A 17465-nucleotide genomic window follows, 5' to 3' on the forward strand; every position below is an offset into this window, starting at 1 on the left:
CTAGAACATGATTCTTTTCTATCCCAAATCCCCGTGGTCCACATTCTTTAAAACCGAAGCTTTTCTTTACATTTCGATTAGAATATGATTTGCACTTTGATGCAAAAAGTGATTTGAAAAAAAAAGGGCAGTAGGTTGTGAAAGAAGGACCCAGGACTGGGAGTAAGAGGAGTTAAATTTTCTGACAGCTCTGCAGGTAGCCAATTCTGCAAGTGGTTCTGCATGAAACACTTTTTTTTTTGGTGACACTTATATCATCAGGAAAGCACAAAGCTAAATCACAGGACTTCAAAAGTCATTCCAGCTCTAAACTTGCCCACTGTATGCCCACCTCTATGGACCCATACAGTGGGCAAAGCAAAGCAGAGAAAGCCTTTGTTTTACACAGATGCTTAGGCCCCACCTAGGAATAAGACCTCCTTCTATAAGACAGACCAGGAGAACTCCAACCCTCAGAGCCTGAGAAAGACCAGAAAGATACAGGGGCTTGGGCAGACTACATGAGTCATCATTTGCTGCAAAACGTATTGGCTTAAAACAAAAACTAACCATTTGTTTGTAAAATGCAAAGATGATTCAAGACAAGTTGCAAAGTAGTTAATCTTCCCCACCTTCAGACCAAGAACTTTTTTCTTCTTCTTTGAAGCAAAAAGTATTTGGCATACCCTCATGATTCATAAGAAGCAAACGATTAAGAGGTTACTTTCAATACTCATAAGAACGTGCAGGACCTGAGGCAGAATGCAGTCAATAATTACCATATTTCCTTTATTCTAAGATTTTTTTCTCACTTTAATAATTTTATAATTTGGTGTCCAATTAATGTACTGCATTCACACCTTGGATACAGTAAGAAGAAATACAGTATTTGTCAAATTGATGTAGTTTTGCCTGCCAACTTCATAGACTGAATATTCTAATTGTTCAGAATACCTGAAAGGCCTATAGGTTATACAAGGGAAGTCAGGAAGAGTCAAAGGAACTTATCTTACATATTTGGAATTTTAAAAACCTGGATTCTCTATTCTGCTCACTGTTAAACCATACGGATTTTCTAAGAATCTCAGGATAATTAAGACTTCAATTAGTCCCCATACAACTCTGCTACAAAAATAAAGAAGCATCTATATATTCTAATCTCAATTTATTCATCTATTCTAATATGCTTGGGGTGGCATATAAAGATTTGCACCTACAAAACCCTTCAAAGAGAAGGAAAATGGATCACAGGGTTCGGTACCTATTATTTTGGAATACTGCAATATTCTCAGACAATACCTACAGACAACAAATAAGCTTTAAATCAGCAATAGATATAGAGGCTCTTTTGATATAAAAGTAAAAGTAAGGATTAAATGATCAGCTATACAGTATGTAATAACATCAACCTGTGTGTGCATGACTATGTAAGCTGCGCGAAAACTCAAACTCAGGGATTGCAAATTTTTGCACACTATTTACAAGTAACTAAAATGTGGAATGAAAATCACAGCAATAAAACAGCTAATATAAGAATTGCTGTGAATACCTTAAAAAATGTTTCACATTTTAAGGCTTTGAAAAGGTTTCTCTTCTCAAGCTCAGAAGAGAAAATCTTTTATATTTACTTAAAATGGAGTTCCCTAGTCAAGGCTGATTTAACAAAAAAGTTGATACTCATCAATATGAATATAATTTTTCATACTGAAATACAGGTTTAAGGAAATGGGATAATATTTGCATTATAGTTTATAAGTCCCTATAGCTCCATCTGGTCCTTATTTATCTAAATTTTACTCAGCTTGCATATTATTTTTGCTTACAGTCATCTTCTTTAAGATCAGAAATGCCCAAATCTGGAAATTCTGAGGTACTATTCATTAACATTCTTTCAGTGTGATTCATGGACTTTTTAGCAAACTCTGCTTTGATTTAAAATAAAACTAAGGTAGTAAGATGTTTTGTATAAAAATATATGACTTAAGCAATAACAATAAAAGGAACTTAGCTTTGGGGGATTACATGCCAAAGCAAACCACACTCCTCGTGAAATAGACTGTGCAAAGTTCATTTGAAGGGGAACAGCAAAATAAAACACTTAATCAAAAGTAAAATAGCTTTCTACGCTGCTTACTTAAAATATCTAGTGTTTTAAGTTGTTACAGTCCTATAGTTAAATGGTCAGAAGCTGTAACAGCTAAACAATAGCATGCCGCATGGTGAAGAGGTTAATCAGGCCACTTCAGAACCTGATATTGCTACAGCTAAAGGATATCCTTCAGTTTCTAGATGGACAAACTTTGTCACATAGCGTCCAAATGCAAGAGTTCCTCCTCCTTGATGCTTGTTGTTAATGTGCCTACCCTACAGAACTCCTGTTTAGTAAGAATGAATTAAGTTGAGAGTATTTTGGGTGGTGAAAAAAATAAAGGTATGCAACCTGGACAGAAACGATGAGATTCTGAATCTGACATTCCCAGGCCTTTTTAATATTAAGAGTATCTAAATTTTACAATCTGGCATGCTAGAGTTCCTCTCGTGGCTCAGTGGTTAACGAATCCGATTAGGAACCATGAGGTTGTGGGTTCGATCCCTGCCCTAGCTCAGTGAGTTAAGGATCTGGCATTGCTGTGAGCTGTGGTGTAGGTTGCAGATGCAGCTCAGATCCCGTGTTGCTGTGGCTCTGGTGCAGGCCAGTGGCTATGGCTCCAATTCCACCCCTCGCCTGGGAACCTCCATATGCTGCAAGAACGGCCCAAGAAATGGCAAAAAGACAATAAATAAATAAATAAATTTTACAATCTATCCTGGAAATCCACTGACCTCATTTACAATGGGGTAGTACCAAGAATATAAAGATAAATGCCCTAGACTAACTGTTTCCCTTTTGCAAAGAGACAAGCTTATCTCCAGACCCAGAAGAATACCAGTATAGCTACTAGGGCTTATATTTACAAACTGTTCTTTACAAAATGATAACAAATATTAGCTTCCATAAAACAAAACAACATAACAATGATTATGCCTTATTCTCTAGTTTAAAACTCATGAACATGAGGTTTAGAAATTTATGAGATAGGAATGCAAAGGTGGGGGGGGATGAATTTTCTTATACTATCACTATTTTGAAAAAGAGCTTTATAAATGAAAATGTTCCTCCCTGATTAAGAAACAAATCTAAGGCGTTCCCACTGCAGCACAGAGGGATTGATGGCATCTTGGGAGCCCTGGGACACAGGTCTGCTTCCAGGCCCAGTACAATGCTGGAGCTGAGGCTTGGGTTGAGACTGTGGCTCAGATCTGATCCCTGGCCTGGGAACTCCATATGTCATGAGGCGTGTCCCCCCCTCCCCCACCAAAAAGAAAAAAGAAAGCAAGCCTAATAATAATACAATCCTTGCAGAGTGGCTTCCTGCCTTTGTCAAAATATTTCCTGAGATGGGACACTCATTATCCCCAGGCAATTCATCCCATCTTTGGTTTGCTGATGTTCAGAAAGTCCTTCCTTAAAACAATGTGAAACCTGTCTTTCGATGGGTCCCTTGGGAGCACCTGAATTTTCTCATCTTTCATCCATAAGAAAATAATCTTAGAGGAGTTCCCATCATGGTGCGTCGAAAATGAATCTGACTAGGAAGCATGAGGTTGCAGGTTCAATCCTTGGCCTCGCTCAGTGGGTTAAGGATCTGGTGTTGCCATGACATGTGGTGTAGGTTGCAGACGAGGCTCAGATCTGATGTTGCTGTGACTGTGGTGTAGGCCAGCAGCTGTAGCTCTGATTCAACCCCTAGGTGGGAACCTCCATATGCTGTGGGTGCAGCCATAAAAAGCAAACAATACATACATACATACATACATACTTACATACATAAATAAATAAATAAAGAAGAAGATAATCTTGCATGTTTGCAGAAAGTCACTATTTGTCCCTTCTGGTCCTTTCTTTTCCAGTCTGTTCTACTCTTCCTTAGAGGATGCTGTTTCAACAATGTTTTTGTTAAGCCCAGAAATAAACAGAGTACTCTAGTTATAGTTAAAACTTGTCAGAGAAGCACTCCAGACAGATTTAACAGCATGTGCAAAAGCCCTGCCTTAGGTGGGAACAAGACTCTTTAAAGGACCTGAAGGAGGCCAGAATGGCTGGAATTTAGCAGGAGCCAGTGAGGCTGGGTGGAGTCCTATTTGTTTTTTTTTGTTTTTGTTTTTCTTTTTAGGGCCACACCTGTAGCATATGGAGGGTCCCAGGCTAGCGGTCCATTTGGAGCTGCAGCCACTGGCCTACGTCACAGCCATAGCCAGAGCAATGTCAGATCAGAGCTGCCTCTGCAACCTACACCACAGCTCACAGCAATACCAGATCCTTAGCCCACTGAGCGAGGCCAGGGATCGAACCCTCATCCTGATGGATACTAGTTGGGTTCGTAACAGGAACTCTAGAGTCCTATTTTAAGTGTGAAGGCATATGTGAGGGTACGAAAGATACAAAATAAAACAGTCTGTTCTCAAGGAGGTCAGGGTCTGGTGGGTAAGATGGATAACTCCCTTTCCAGGTGATGACACAGAGTGGCAGTGCTGGAAAAGAGGCCCACAGAGTGTGGCTTTTGAGTCAGATTGCCCGATGCAACCTCAACTGGACCAACTGCTAGTATTACGTGCTTGGAGAAATTACCTAACTTATCTGTGTCTCAGTTTCTTCACCTATAAAATGGGGCGAATACTACTCCTTCTCCTACAGGGTTGTTATGAGGATTAAATGAGATGATGTTTCTAAGAACAGTACAAACCACTTTTTAAAAGTTAGATGTTAAAAAACAGCTAATTATCTCAAAATGAAGTCACTTTTCTCAACGTGCAGGTATCATCCTAAAGACACCCAGATGAGGGGAGTGAAGGATGGACTTTAAGACAAATATTTAATAATAATTAATCATAACTGAACTCAGTGTACACAGCCACTGCATAAAAGTCCTTTACAATCTTAACTTTAATTAATCTCTATATCAACCTTAAGAGAGAGATTTGGTCATCACCACTATTTTACAAAGGAAGACACAGATTTAACTTAGAAGAGTTAAGACACTGGTCCAAGGCCTCACAGTTAAAGACCCTCAAGGGATTCTGAGGCCTTGGAAAGCATCATCACTCTGCTATGCTGCCTGCTAGATTTAAGGAAACATTGCATATAGTCAATGTGGACCTTTGACCACGGTACTTGGAGAAAAGAAAATGCAGAGTGAAGGTCCTGGAGAACCTTTCCTCAATCTTTCCCTACTTCATTCGCTCAATCCCAAGAACAGTTCAAGTCGGCTGATACTCTAAAATAAATTAAATTTTTCCTTTGAATCTAGAATTTCCAAGGCTGATGATAAAATAACCTCAATAAATGACACTAGAGAACTATATTTTACTTCTTCTGAAGACACTGCAAAAAATTTTTCTAACCAGCAAGCAAACATTTCTGAGAATTGGGCATTGCGAGGAATATGGTACAAGCATCCTAAGAGCTAAGAGTCCTTGATCTTGCCTTTGGCAGAATATGTCAAGTCTTCGGAGCAAGGGGATTTCATGCAAAGACTAAAAAGCGGTGGCAGGGAGAGACAGGATGAAAGGATGGCTAGATAGATAAGACGGAAGGAAATTTTAAAAATGTAAGTTAATATACTGTCTCTTTTATGTATGAGCCTTAGCCGGTTTCTTGGCTGTGTGTCCCCTTAAAATTCATATGTTGAAATCTTCATGTCCAATGTGATGGTATTTGGAGAAGAATCTTTGAGAGGTGACGAGGGCATGAAGGCGAAGGCCTCATGAATGGAATGGGTGCCCTTGTGAAAGAGATTCCACAGAACTCCCTTGCTCCCTTCATCATGGAAGGAGAGGAAATGAGAGCTATCATTTGACCATGCTGGCACCCTGATCTTGGACTTCCAGCCTCCAGAACTGTGACAAATAAATTTCCCTTGTTTATAAACCACCCAGTCTGCTGTATTTTGTTACGGCGGCCCAAACGGACTAAGATATCCGCTTAGGAGAAACATAAAAACTAACCTATATTAATTAAACCTAGAAAAGTTTATACTATGGCTTTACTTTTTTCTATTTTCTAGAGTTATTCCCTATTTAAATAATTCCTGCATTAGGGATTAATAAACATTAAAGGCAGTAGAATCACCTTGAAGGGCAGGGTTATTTTAATTCTGTATCCTCAGCTCTAAGCCAAGGGCAGCCTTTGAGCAAATACATGCATCCTATCACAGAAGAGCCACATCTGCCACAAGTAGACCTAGGAGCACATCATAGGATTAAAACAACAGAGGCAACAGAGGCAAAGGTTGTCACCGAGGACTGGGTCCAGGTGTGCTCGTAAACCTCCCCAAGAAGCTCACCTTTAGCATTACCTTGGTGTTTTAAGAGGTCTGTTTAGATGACTGGCTACAAAAACAATGAGATTCCACGTGAGATCTCCTTCTGTGATCTGGGAAACCATCTGTCTTGTCTCCAGAGAAGCTATTTATAGCAGGTAGGACGGATATGGTGTCAAGACCAAGTCCCAGGGGTTTCATTCTTCTAAAGATGGCAAAAAATATCTGTTGGACACACACGGAAACCCTAATTGGGAGGGTTGTGGCAAATGCTTAATGAAGATCACGAGTCCTCAGAATTCGCCCTTTCCCGGCATCGGAGCTGAAGTAGGGATGTGTCATATAATCGAAAGCACAAAGTGCTAAGGTGCTTCTGTCAGCGGATCTCAACACTGTCCACAATTTCTTTCCATAAGGTCTCACCTTTGTTTGCTAACTTCCTGCTGGCTGGCTGCACTTCCATGACCTGACTGGATAAAGTGACCTGGACTGTCAATTAGGCTGTGTGTCCCATGTCAAAGTTTGGGAGTGGGGGGAGGAAAAAAGATAAGATTCTTATTGTGATGAACAACAGTTTTATCTGTTAAAGCACCTTCCACCCGCTGCTGACCAGCCTCGTCAAAATAACACCCCTATATATTACTCGTGAGCCTAACTTACAGCTTTTGATGAGGTACTTGAGGTTAGGAAATAAAAGCTGTGTTTCATTTCTCATGTTTAAGTGGTGCTTATCCTTCCAAGGACAATGTGATTTACAGTCTCAAAAGGCAGAACTATATATTATGAACCTCAAGATGCTCTTAAAGAATTTTTTGGGGGGAGTTCCCGTCGTGGCGCAGTGGTTAACAAATCCGACTAGGAACCATGAGGTTGCAGGTTCGGTCCCTGCCCTTGCTTAGTGGGTTAACGATCCGGCGTTGCCGTGAGCTGTGGTGTAGGTTGCAGACGCGGCTCGGATTCCGCGTTGCTGTGGCTCTGGCGTAGGCCAGTGGCTACAGCTCCGATTCGACCCCTAGCCTGGGAACCTCCATATGCCGTGGGAGCGGCCCAAGGAAAGAGCAAAAAAAAAGACAAAAAAAAAAGAATTTTTTTGGGCTGCCTCATGGTGGCAAGAGAAGCAGAGCACAGGTGAGCAGAGTCTGAGAGGCCTGAATGTGTATGTGGGTCTGGGGTTACACTGGTCTGGTCCTGTGTGGTGGTGTGTTGCCTCCTGCGTACAGCAGGAGCTTGCTGAATGGCTGGAAGGATGGCCAGAGGGTTTCTCTGAACTGTTCAAAGACCAGATCACATATAATTAGAGGGCATTATGAAATACACAGTTTGAAAGGATAACCTCGACCAAATCACATGAAGGGAAGCTTCTCTAAGGAAGACTTTGCCCCCTTCCTCACAAAGAGCCTCCCTTCCAGGATGCAGGAGGTGATGTCAAGCAGCAGAAGTCCTCCAGCTGGTGGCCAGAAGCACAACCGTACACAGTGTTAAGAACCCGAGAGCAGCCAGGCACATCTAACCAACCCGTACAAAGGAAACTTATACTGATAACAACAAAAGCGAAAAACAAAACCAAAAAAACCAAATCAGCTAACAATCTCACTCAGCTAGGCCAGACATGCTGATTAAAGTCTTCTAATTTCCTCTGGGAAATCTAGTTCTGTATTATTTTTGAGCAGTATTAAGAGAGTTATATTTATGAAAAATAAGAGGATTTTTATTCTATGAAATAACTCACTGAAAAATTTCCTTCAAGTGTAATTTCTCTGGTTCATTGCAAATATAACTTTACACAAATTCAATTTATTTACTGTTCAGGAACACCTCTTTGGGAAAATGAGGCAACAGGCTATAGGAGGGGGATATCCCTCATGTTCAAAGTCAACCAGCAGTTTCTGAAAACTTCTCCAATGGCCTTAGTAGAACAATGATATATGTATACATATATAGAATTTTCTACTGTTTATAAAGGCTCTGATACTCATCGTAGTACTGTGAGTTGGTATTATTAAGCTTACTTAGTACCTGTGGTAACTGAGGCTTGGAGAAGGAACATGTCCTGTGCTATTTCTTACTACGTACGAAGCACCAGGCTGAGGTCATCTCTTTGATCTTCCTAGCAACTCTACAAGGTATTAGTGTCCCACACTAATAGATCAGGAAATAGGCTGAGAGGTTAAGGAAACTACCCCAGCTGGGAATGGTCGAGAGAAAATGTGGCTGAGCACTAAAGGAGAGGGATGGTTGGCCATCTGCTTCAAGTTCAACTGAGGTGAGACTGTGGAAGCCGGAGAAGCAAGGGAAGATGCAGGCGTGGGGTTGGAGAAGGAACAGAATCTTGATGGGGGGGGGGGGCAGCTGTGCAGGAAGAGAGCAGTTCGAGGGGAGGTGAGCAGAGTCTGAGAGGCTTGAATGTGTATGTGGGTCTGGGTTACACTGGTCTGGTCCTGTGTGGTGGTGTGTTGCCTCCTGCGTACAGCAGGAGCTTGCTGAATGGCTGGAAGGATGGCCAGAGGGTTTCTCTGAACTGTTCAAAGACCAGATCACATATAATTAGAGGGCATTATGAAATACACAGTTTGAAAAGATAACCTCGACCAAATCACATGAAGGGAAGCTTCTCTAAGGAAGACTTTGCCCCCTTCCTCAGTGACAAAGCCTGAACAGAGAGCATTCCAAGCCAGACAGAAAAAAAAAAAAAAAAAAAAAACAAAGTAGAAAAGTTCTGTGCCTTCAGCGGCCAAAGACCCATGAAAGGGCTGGGAGCTGAAAGTGGCCACTGAACTGGCTAACTCCAGATGTTCCCAATTCCATGCAAGCTGATGAAAGCATCACAGCTATGCAGGAAGCCACACACAGCAGCTCCTGCCTGCACAGGCAAACCGAGAGTAATTCGGGAAATAAATTATCCCAAACCCTGGAGAAAAGTTTTAACAATACTTTAATCAAGCTGGAGGTAATAAAATCCTTTAATAAATAAATATCAGCCTCTTGAGCACATTTAGGTTCAGGTGGTTCACTGGCAGAGTCAAACTAAACACCGGGATTCTCTACATCAGGCCGGCTGGGAGAGAGAAGGATCATGACAGGAAACACGTAGAAGCATTAAGACCCTGGTTTCTGTGGCATATGCTGTTGTTGAGTTGCCTTGTGCCTCAGAGGACCAATATTTATTGCAGAAAAATAAAGTAGGACCTCCTTACCCCCCCAAAAGTACTAACACAGAAACATTACATGCCTGTCAAAAATGGAAAGAATTGTCTTATTGATCATATTATACCTGTTTTACCTGGAAATCTGGCATGTACAATTTACTTTTTGCCAAAAGAGCAAAAGAAATACCAAAACATTCATTTAAAAACATATTCATTAAGCCAAAATAAAACAAAAAGACAACTTACAGAATGGGAGAAAATAGTTTCAAACGATGCAACGGACAAGGGCTTCATCTCTAGAACATACTTATACAACTTATATAACTCAACAGCAAAAAAGCCAACCACCCAGTGGAAAAATGGGCAAAAGACCTGAATAGACTGTTCTCCAAGGAAGATATACAGATGGCCAACAAGCACATGAAAAAATGCTCAATATCCCTGATTATTAGACAAATGCAAATCAAAGCTACCATGAGATACCACCTCACACCAGTAAGAATGGCCATCCTTAATAAGTCCACAAGTAACAAGTGCTGGAGGGGGTGGGGAGAAAAGGGAACCCTCCTGCACTGTTGGGAGGAATGTAAGCTGGTGTAGCCACTATGGAGAACAGTATGGCGGTACCTTAGAAATCTATACATTGAACTGCCATATGACCCCTCAGTCCCACTCTTGGGCATCTATCTGGACAAAACTCTACTTAAAAGAGACACATGCACCCGCATGTGCATTGCAGCACTATTCATAATAGCCAAGACTTGGAAACAACCTAAATGTCCATCAACAGACGATTGCATTAGGAAGATGTGGTATATATACACAATGGAATACCACTCAGCCATGAAAAAGAACAAAATAATGCCATTTGCAGCAACATGGATGGACTCTCATACTGAGTGAAGTAAGTCAGAAAGAGAAAGACAAATACAGTATGATGTCGCTTATAACTGGAATCTAATATATAGCACAAATGAACCTTTCCACAGAAAAGAAAATCATAGACTTGGAGAATAGACTTGTGGCTGCCCAGGGGGGAAGAGGAAGGGAGTGGGAGGGACCAGGAGCTTGGGGTTAACGGATGCAAACTATTGCTCTTGGAATGGATTTACAATGAGATCCTACTGTGTACTGAGAACTATGTCTAGATACTTACTTTTCAACACAACAATGGGAGGAAAAAGTATGTGTACATGTATGTGTAACTTGGTCCCCATGCTGCACAGTGGAAAAAAATTAAATTTTTAAAAATTTAATAAAAATAAAATATATAAAAGACTTTAAAAAAAACCCATATTCATTAATGAGTGATTGTCTCTAGGGAGAGGTCCTGGTTGGGGTTGAGGGTGGGGTTGGAGGGCAAGGCTAGGGCAAAAGGGTAGGAGGGGGATTTATCTTTCACTTTAGATCCTTCTGTGTCCAATTTAACTTTGCATAATGTGCAAGTATTGCCTATTCAAATACATATGCATTAATTAATCACATCTTTGTAAGTCAAAACCCCAGAAGTTTCACATTTTAATGGCACTATTGATTAGTGACATTCAAAATGCACTGAATAATCAAAGATCCATCATCCGAGTAAAAACATTCTAAACCAATTTTTTAAAAAATTACAAGTAGACATGAACATGGTCAAAATAAGGCCACGCCTAAATTTGGGGGCTAGAATAACTGATGTATACTTTTATGTAGCAGTCCACTAAATAATAATGACGATCATGATAACAATAGTTCATATACGTACGGTGAACAGTCTTCTACAGAAGTGAGACGCCTAGGACTCAGCAATGAACTCTGTGCCAGCAGATATATTTCATTTCTAGAAACTTACCAAGGGTGTGTCTTTTCCTCCCACGATGCTGAGACCAAGCCCTGAACGTCCCTTGGATATTTCTATAATCATTTCCTGGCCAGGAATAATGGGACATGTGGCAGGGTCCACTGACAGAGGAGCCTGGAAACCACCTGGAGAAGGATTGAACACAGAATGACTGGCAAGTAGGAGATGCAGCTCCGCTTGCACACTCCACCGCTCAGGCCATGTTTATCATTTCACTCCACTCCTGCCAAGCACCATGAAGGGGCAAGCTGGGTCACTCCTGCCCATTCACCCAGTGAAGAAACACGACACCCCTCTGACACTTTTGAGATTAAAACAGGAACTACCCCAACCCCAACAATCAATTACTTTAGTTATACTTGACATTTTTAAAATCTTAAAATATACCATGAAAACTGGTATGGAAAATTTTAAATTGACTGAATGATTAAGTATATATGGGTATGTGTTATAATGAGAATAAAGACTGATATAAATTCTGAGCTATAGTTATAAAATACTAATTAAGAAATAATGCTTACTTTCAATTAGAGCATATCATATGGATTAAGATGTATAAAGGATATAATCAGTAAAGTATGATACACCTGAAAATAACAATTACCTAAAAATTATCCCCAAATACATACATAGTAAAAAAAAAATGTTATAAATACTGTGGAATTAATTGCTCGGTCCATAACTGAAAAGTTTGTTAAAGGAATTAGTGCTGTTTTACAAAGGTTTACTTTTAAAAATCCTTGTTTTAAGCTGAGCTTTTTTAAAAACTGGAAGAAAAAAATATTTACAGGCTAAGAGATGTTCAGTCACGCTTACTAAAGAAATTCTTACTACCATAAATTCTCCACATGTTCATTTTCTGTCAAACCTAACTCACTGAAAAATGAAAACATCCAGAATTCCTATTGAAGCTCCAGGGTAATGAACCCAACTAGTCTTCGGGTTTGGTCCCTTGCTTCGCCCAGTGGGTTAAGGATACAGCATTGCCATGAGCTGTGGTGTAGGTTGCAGATGCCGCTAGGATCCTGCATTGCTGTGGCTGTGTTTGGCAGCTGTAGCTCTGATTCGACCCTTAGCCTGGGAACCTCCTCATGCTGTGGGTGAGGCCCTAAAAAGCAAATAAATAAATAAACAATCAAAACATCCAAAATGTTAGTTTCAAGAGAATCTTATACAAATAATAGTTTCTAGAGAATGTCAGCTTTTCTGATAATTAGGTTTGATCATTAAGAGTACTGACTCTTACACAGTGATATAATTGGGTAAAAGGCTGGTGACAGAGGGCCCCGACTGCTGGTCAGGTGCAGCTAATGCACAGGGGCAAGGCTGAAATCCACAAACCTCTGAACAAGCAAGAGCCAAGAGACTGTGGCTAGAGGACCAACAATCATTTTTGTTTTCAAAAGGTTGGGGGAAAAAAGAAAAGAAAAAGAACACTAAATTCCATGAAATTCAAATTTTAACGTCCATAAATAAAGTAGTATTGGATACAGCCTTACTAATATATTTGCATCTAGACTACGGCTACTAATGGCAGAGTTGAGAAGCTGCAACAGAGACCATATGGCACGTAAGACTTAAATATTTACTATCTGCTCCTTACACAAAAAGTTTGCCAATCCTTGTATAAACCAAAAGGAAACCGGCTCTAGCCTGTGAGGGTTCTGCTCTGACTAAGCAACAATCATTGTCTTTGGGACAAAAGGGCACAGGTTTGGGGGTGGTGCAGAAGTGGATTTGAGGAGTTCCTATTGTGGAGCAGCAGAAATGAATCCGACTAGGAACCATGAACTTGTGGGTTCGATCCCTGGCCTCATTCATTGGGTTAAGGATCTGGCATTGCCGTGAGCTGCGGTGTAGGTCACAGACGCGGCTCGGATTTCGTGTTGCTGTGGCTGTGGTGTAGGCCAGCAGCTGTAGCTCCAATTCGACCCCTAGCCTGGGAACTTCCATATGCCGTGGGTGTGGCCCTAAAAAACAAATAAATAAAAAATAAACAAGCAAACAAAAAGAAGTGGATTTGAGTTCCTAAGAGGGAAATTAGTAAGTGGGTGAAACTGAGGCTCATCTGTCATCAGAAAAATGCATATAATCACGATCTAAGAGGCTGTTCCAGATCTTAGGCCCAGGCACTGGCATAGCGTAGGATTCACATAGGTGCTGTTCCTGGACACATGGAATTTATTAATCTAATGGCCTCCTGGTTAACAGTGAGAAATTCAGATACAACCTCAGCAACAATTTTAAAATGCCAAATTAGAGGAATATTAAATTGTAAACCTAATTTGACTCTAGATCTTTTGGCAACATGTATTTCATGCTACATTTTTCACTAATTTACCATAAAGACAATGTAGGATAGAGGCAGAGCACCACAGATGCTTTAAAAATTGATACTCCTTATGTAAATCACTAGTTTTAGTGTCTTGAGTGAGTAGAGAAAACAAGCAGGAGATACCGGTAGTGGCATTTCTTTCCCTCCTCTGCTTCTGCCTCACCCTGGTCAATTCTGGTCAGTCTTGGTATTTATTTCTCTCACAGAATCTGGCTGAAGGCCTGGCTCCCATCGAGCCCCCCAGTCAATGCTTGGTAAATGGACAGCTGAATGAATATAACCTCCACAGATTAAACTGTAGGATGAGTAATTTCTCTTCTCGAGGTAAAGATATATGATATATACTCTCAATACTCAATTGGTCTACATTGGGGTCATCAAACATTTTTGGTAAAAGGCAGGTGGCAAATATCTTAGACCATACAGGCTCTGGTGCAGCCACTCAGCTCTATCCTTATAGAGTGAAAGCAGCCATATACAATATGTACACAAATGAGTATTCCAACAAAATACTATGTATGGATACTGAAATCTGAATTTCACATAATTTCTATGAAATAGTCTTTTGATTTTTTTTTCCCAACCTTTTAAAAATGTGAAAACCATTTTTAGCTTGTAGACCATATAAAAAGAGCTGCTGGGCCAAATGTGACTCAGGGGTCATAGTTTGCTGACCACATTCATCAATTATTTTAGCAAAAAGCTAGAGCTTTAGAATAATACCTGCCTGCTAAATTTTTTGTGAGTTAATGTTCATGAAAAAAAATACCGTAAAGACAAATACCATGATGGTGTCAGGTCTGCTAAATTCATGCAGGGTTATATTTTACCATTGGGGAGCATGGTGTTTTAAATAGTCCTTCTTTTAAAACTGACATATTGCATGAAAGAAAAATGGAAATATTCATTATTCATCTTGAAGTTCTATTTTCAACCATTAGTCAGCATAATTCAACCCAGAAATTCCAAGAGAGAAAGTGAATACCAATGTTTTTAAGCACTGAAAATTAATAGTCTTTAAATAGCTGATTACATTGACCTAAGCAAAAGCTACAGTCTGGTTCAATGTGATTTTTAAGAGATACTGCTCATGAACTAAACACAATCTTTTGGAGAGCTTAGAGAATACTCTGGAAGCCTCAGATTCAAGTAGCATTTATTGAGGGCCTTTTTGTTCTAGTATTTTTATGTTCAATAAATAAGAGGCAATCCCATGGATGGAAATGAAGAAAATGGTGTTGGAAGTAAAGTGACCTGCCCACGTCCCATAGCTCAGGGACTGGGGTAGGGAGGACGACCAGGCTTCCTGATTCCTGGTCCAGTGGGCTCCTCAGGACATCACAATTCCTTCCTTTCCTAAGGTTTGATGAATCAAGTCAATTCTGCTGAGAGAGAGAGACTCATACCATAGCCTGTGAAGTCTGCATCTGTTGAATGGTATGAAGCTGGTGCTAAAGGGATCTCTTGTGAACTGAAGGAGACCTTTGTTGAATATTTCTGCTGTTTACTTTGGCCGCCAGCCTACAAAAAGAAAGAAAATTAGATGAACATCAGAGAGGAGAAAGGTAACAAGAGAAAACTTTAAAATTGGTGTATTAACCAATGGTACACTCCAATAACGTCTCGTGAAAGTTTAGAGTTAGAGAGGTGGCAAGGGGAAGTTGGGATGATTTCTGCTCCATTCTCCATGCTTCCCTGTTTAACTTTACATCTAAAATGCTTCAGTGAAGGATGGATCAAGGAAGGGAAGAAGGACAGAAGCTGAAGCTAAGTGAATGGTGTGGTTTGCGAATGGAGCTGGGGCTGGAAAGCATTTTTACATGGCGAAATCATCATGGAGTCTACGTATCTGTGCTGTGCCCAATGACAGACAATCTATGCTGTGGATGTTCTGAGCACCCAACACTGTCCATCTCTTCTGGACATACTCATATAGTTAAAAAAGCATGAGGTGGGTTAACTGCACAACATAAGGGGCAGGAAGAGACAACAAACATCTACTGAAAGCCTACTAAGTGCCAGGCACAACAGTTACAATTAATTTACCTAAAATAGTGCATATTCACCTTTGATCCCCAGCCTGGAACATAGTGTGACCTCAATAAATGTTTGATGAATGAATGAATGAATAAATGAATAAATGTAGAAGAGCAAAACTGAAGACATGGAAACAGAATAAGAAAGAAATCTGGTAATTCAATGATGGTACAGAGACCTTTGCTGTGTGAGCTTTGGAAAATTAACTTGTAATTCTGTATTTTTATTGATAATACCACTAATGAATATTAGTATTAGAAAAACTAAGACAAACCAAAAGGACTCCATGCTTTCTTAACAGGCAGCTAGTTAACATAGGTAGTGACCTGACCTGCCTTCTGGATCTGTAGTTAGCCAGGGAACCCATCCCCAGCTGGAAGATTCTGGTAGAGGCAGTGAAGCACCAGACTGTCCCTGGAGTCTAGAAATAGGATCAAGTTAACTGCTCCAGAACATAACAGTTCAAGATTCTGTCAATGGAAGGCTGTGCCTCACTCAATACACAGGACTGTGCAGTGTGTAACAGGAAATACAGTAACACCCATGGTACATCTGCATTGTGCGTTCCAGTTTTCAAAAACACTCTTACATTCAATGAATTCATTTAATCATGAGAACAACCCTGAGAATTAGACAATATTCTGCTTTCTTACAGATGAAGAAGCTAAGACACAAATGTCAAGTGACATATCTGAAACCATACAGCTAAACAGAGGAAGAGTATAGGACTGAAATGGGTATTTGAAGAATGCTACAAATTTAAAGAGTTTATCAAACAGCTAGGCAATGATTCTACTGATGTTCTTTTTTTTCTGCAGTTTTTTTATCACCGTCATTTCATAATGACTGTACACTTATTTAAAAAGACTTTTTTGGAGTTCCCACTGTGGCACAGTGGAAATGAATCCGACTGGGAACCATGAGGTTGCAGGTTTGATCTCTGGCCTCGCTCAGGGATCTGGCATTGTCGTGAGCTGTAGTATAGGTAGCAGACACAACTCAGATCCTGTGGTGTAGGCCGGCATCTATAGCTCCGATTTGACCCCTAGCCTGGGAACCTCCATATGCCATCTGGGTGTGGCCTTAAAAAGCAATAAATAAAAATAAATAAAAAATAAAGACTTTTTTGAGTATATATTTTCAGTGATTTTTTTTAAATTTTAATTTTAATTTAGTTATTTTTGGCTATGCCCGTGGCATGCAGAAGTTCTTGCACCAGGGATTGAACCCGCACCACTGCAGTGACCATGCCAGATCCTTAACCTGCTAGGCCACCAGAGAACTCCATTTTCAGTGATTTTAAAAAGAGGAAAGTGGAAAAATGACAAAGTGGGGGTTACAACCAGAAAACTGAACAGTGGAACCACCTAGATATCCAGTTACTCCATGAACCACATCTGCCAACCTCCTTGAACTAGATGTGACCACAGACCACTCTATGGTCAATGGGATGGAAACAGATAGGAGCTGTACAATTTTCAGGCCATTTTCTTAAGGAGAACAATCTTGCCTTTCCCTTCTCTTTAGATGAAATACAGATGGAACAGTAGTAATTAGAGCAGCCATTTTAGACTAAAAAAGTGGATGCTACATTTTGAGGACGGTAATCAAATAAGAATTGTACAGTAATCAGATAAGAGGTGCTTGGGTCCATGACATCATGGAGCCACCATATGGTCCTCAAACTGATCACATCTGCACTGTTATGTAGAAGAGAAACTTCTTGTACCAACGGAACATAAGCTTAATGGAGATGGTACAGCTTT

At 40.3% G+C, this 17465-nt stretch overlaps 1 protein-coding gene across 3 annotated transcripts in view; it reads right to left on the reverse strand.

The window, feature by feature from the left end:
- Positions 1–17465, reverse strand: part of PATJ (PATJ crumbs cell polarity complex component) — a 353453-nt gene that overhangs the window by 57439 nt on the left and 278549 nt on the right. For all 3 annotated transcript variants that reach the window (XM_047788846.1, XM_047788847.1, XM_047788845.1), the window contains 2 exons: positions 15069–15183; positions 11319–11452 (listed from right to left, as the gene is read on the reverse strand). In XM_047788846.1, coding sequence (XP_047644802.1) covers positions 11319–11452; positions 15069–15183 — 249 coding nt within the window. The remainder of the gene's footprint in view (positions 1–11318; positions 11453–15068; positions 15184–17465) is intronic.

Source organism: Phacochoerus africanus, chromosome 8, assembly GCF_016906955.1.
Source record: "Phacochoerus africanus isolate WHEZ1 chromosome 8, ROS_Pafr_v1, whole genome shotgun sequence".
Taxonomy (NCBI): Eukaryota; Metazoa; Chordata; class Mammalia; order Artiodactyla; family Suidae; genus Phacochoerus; species Phacochoerus africanus.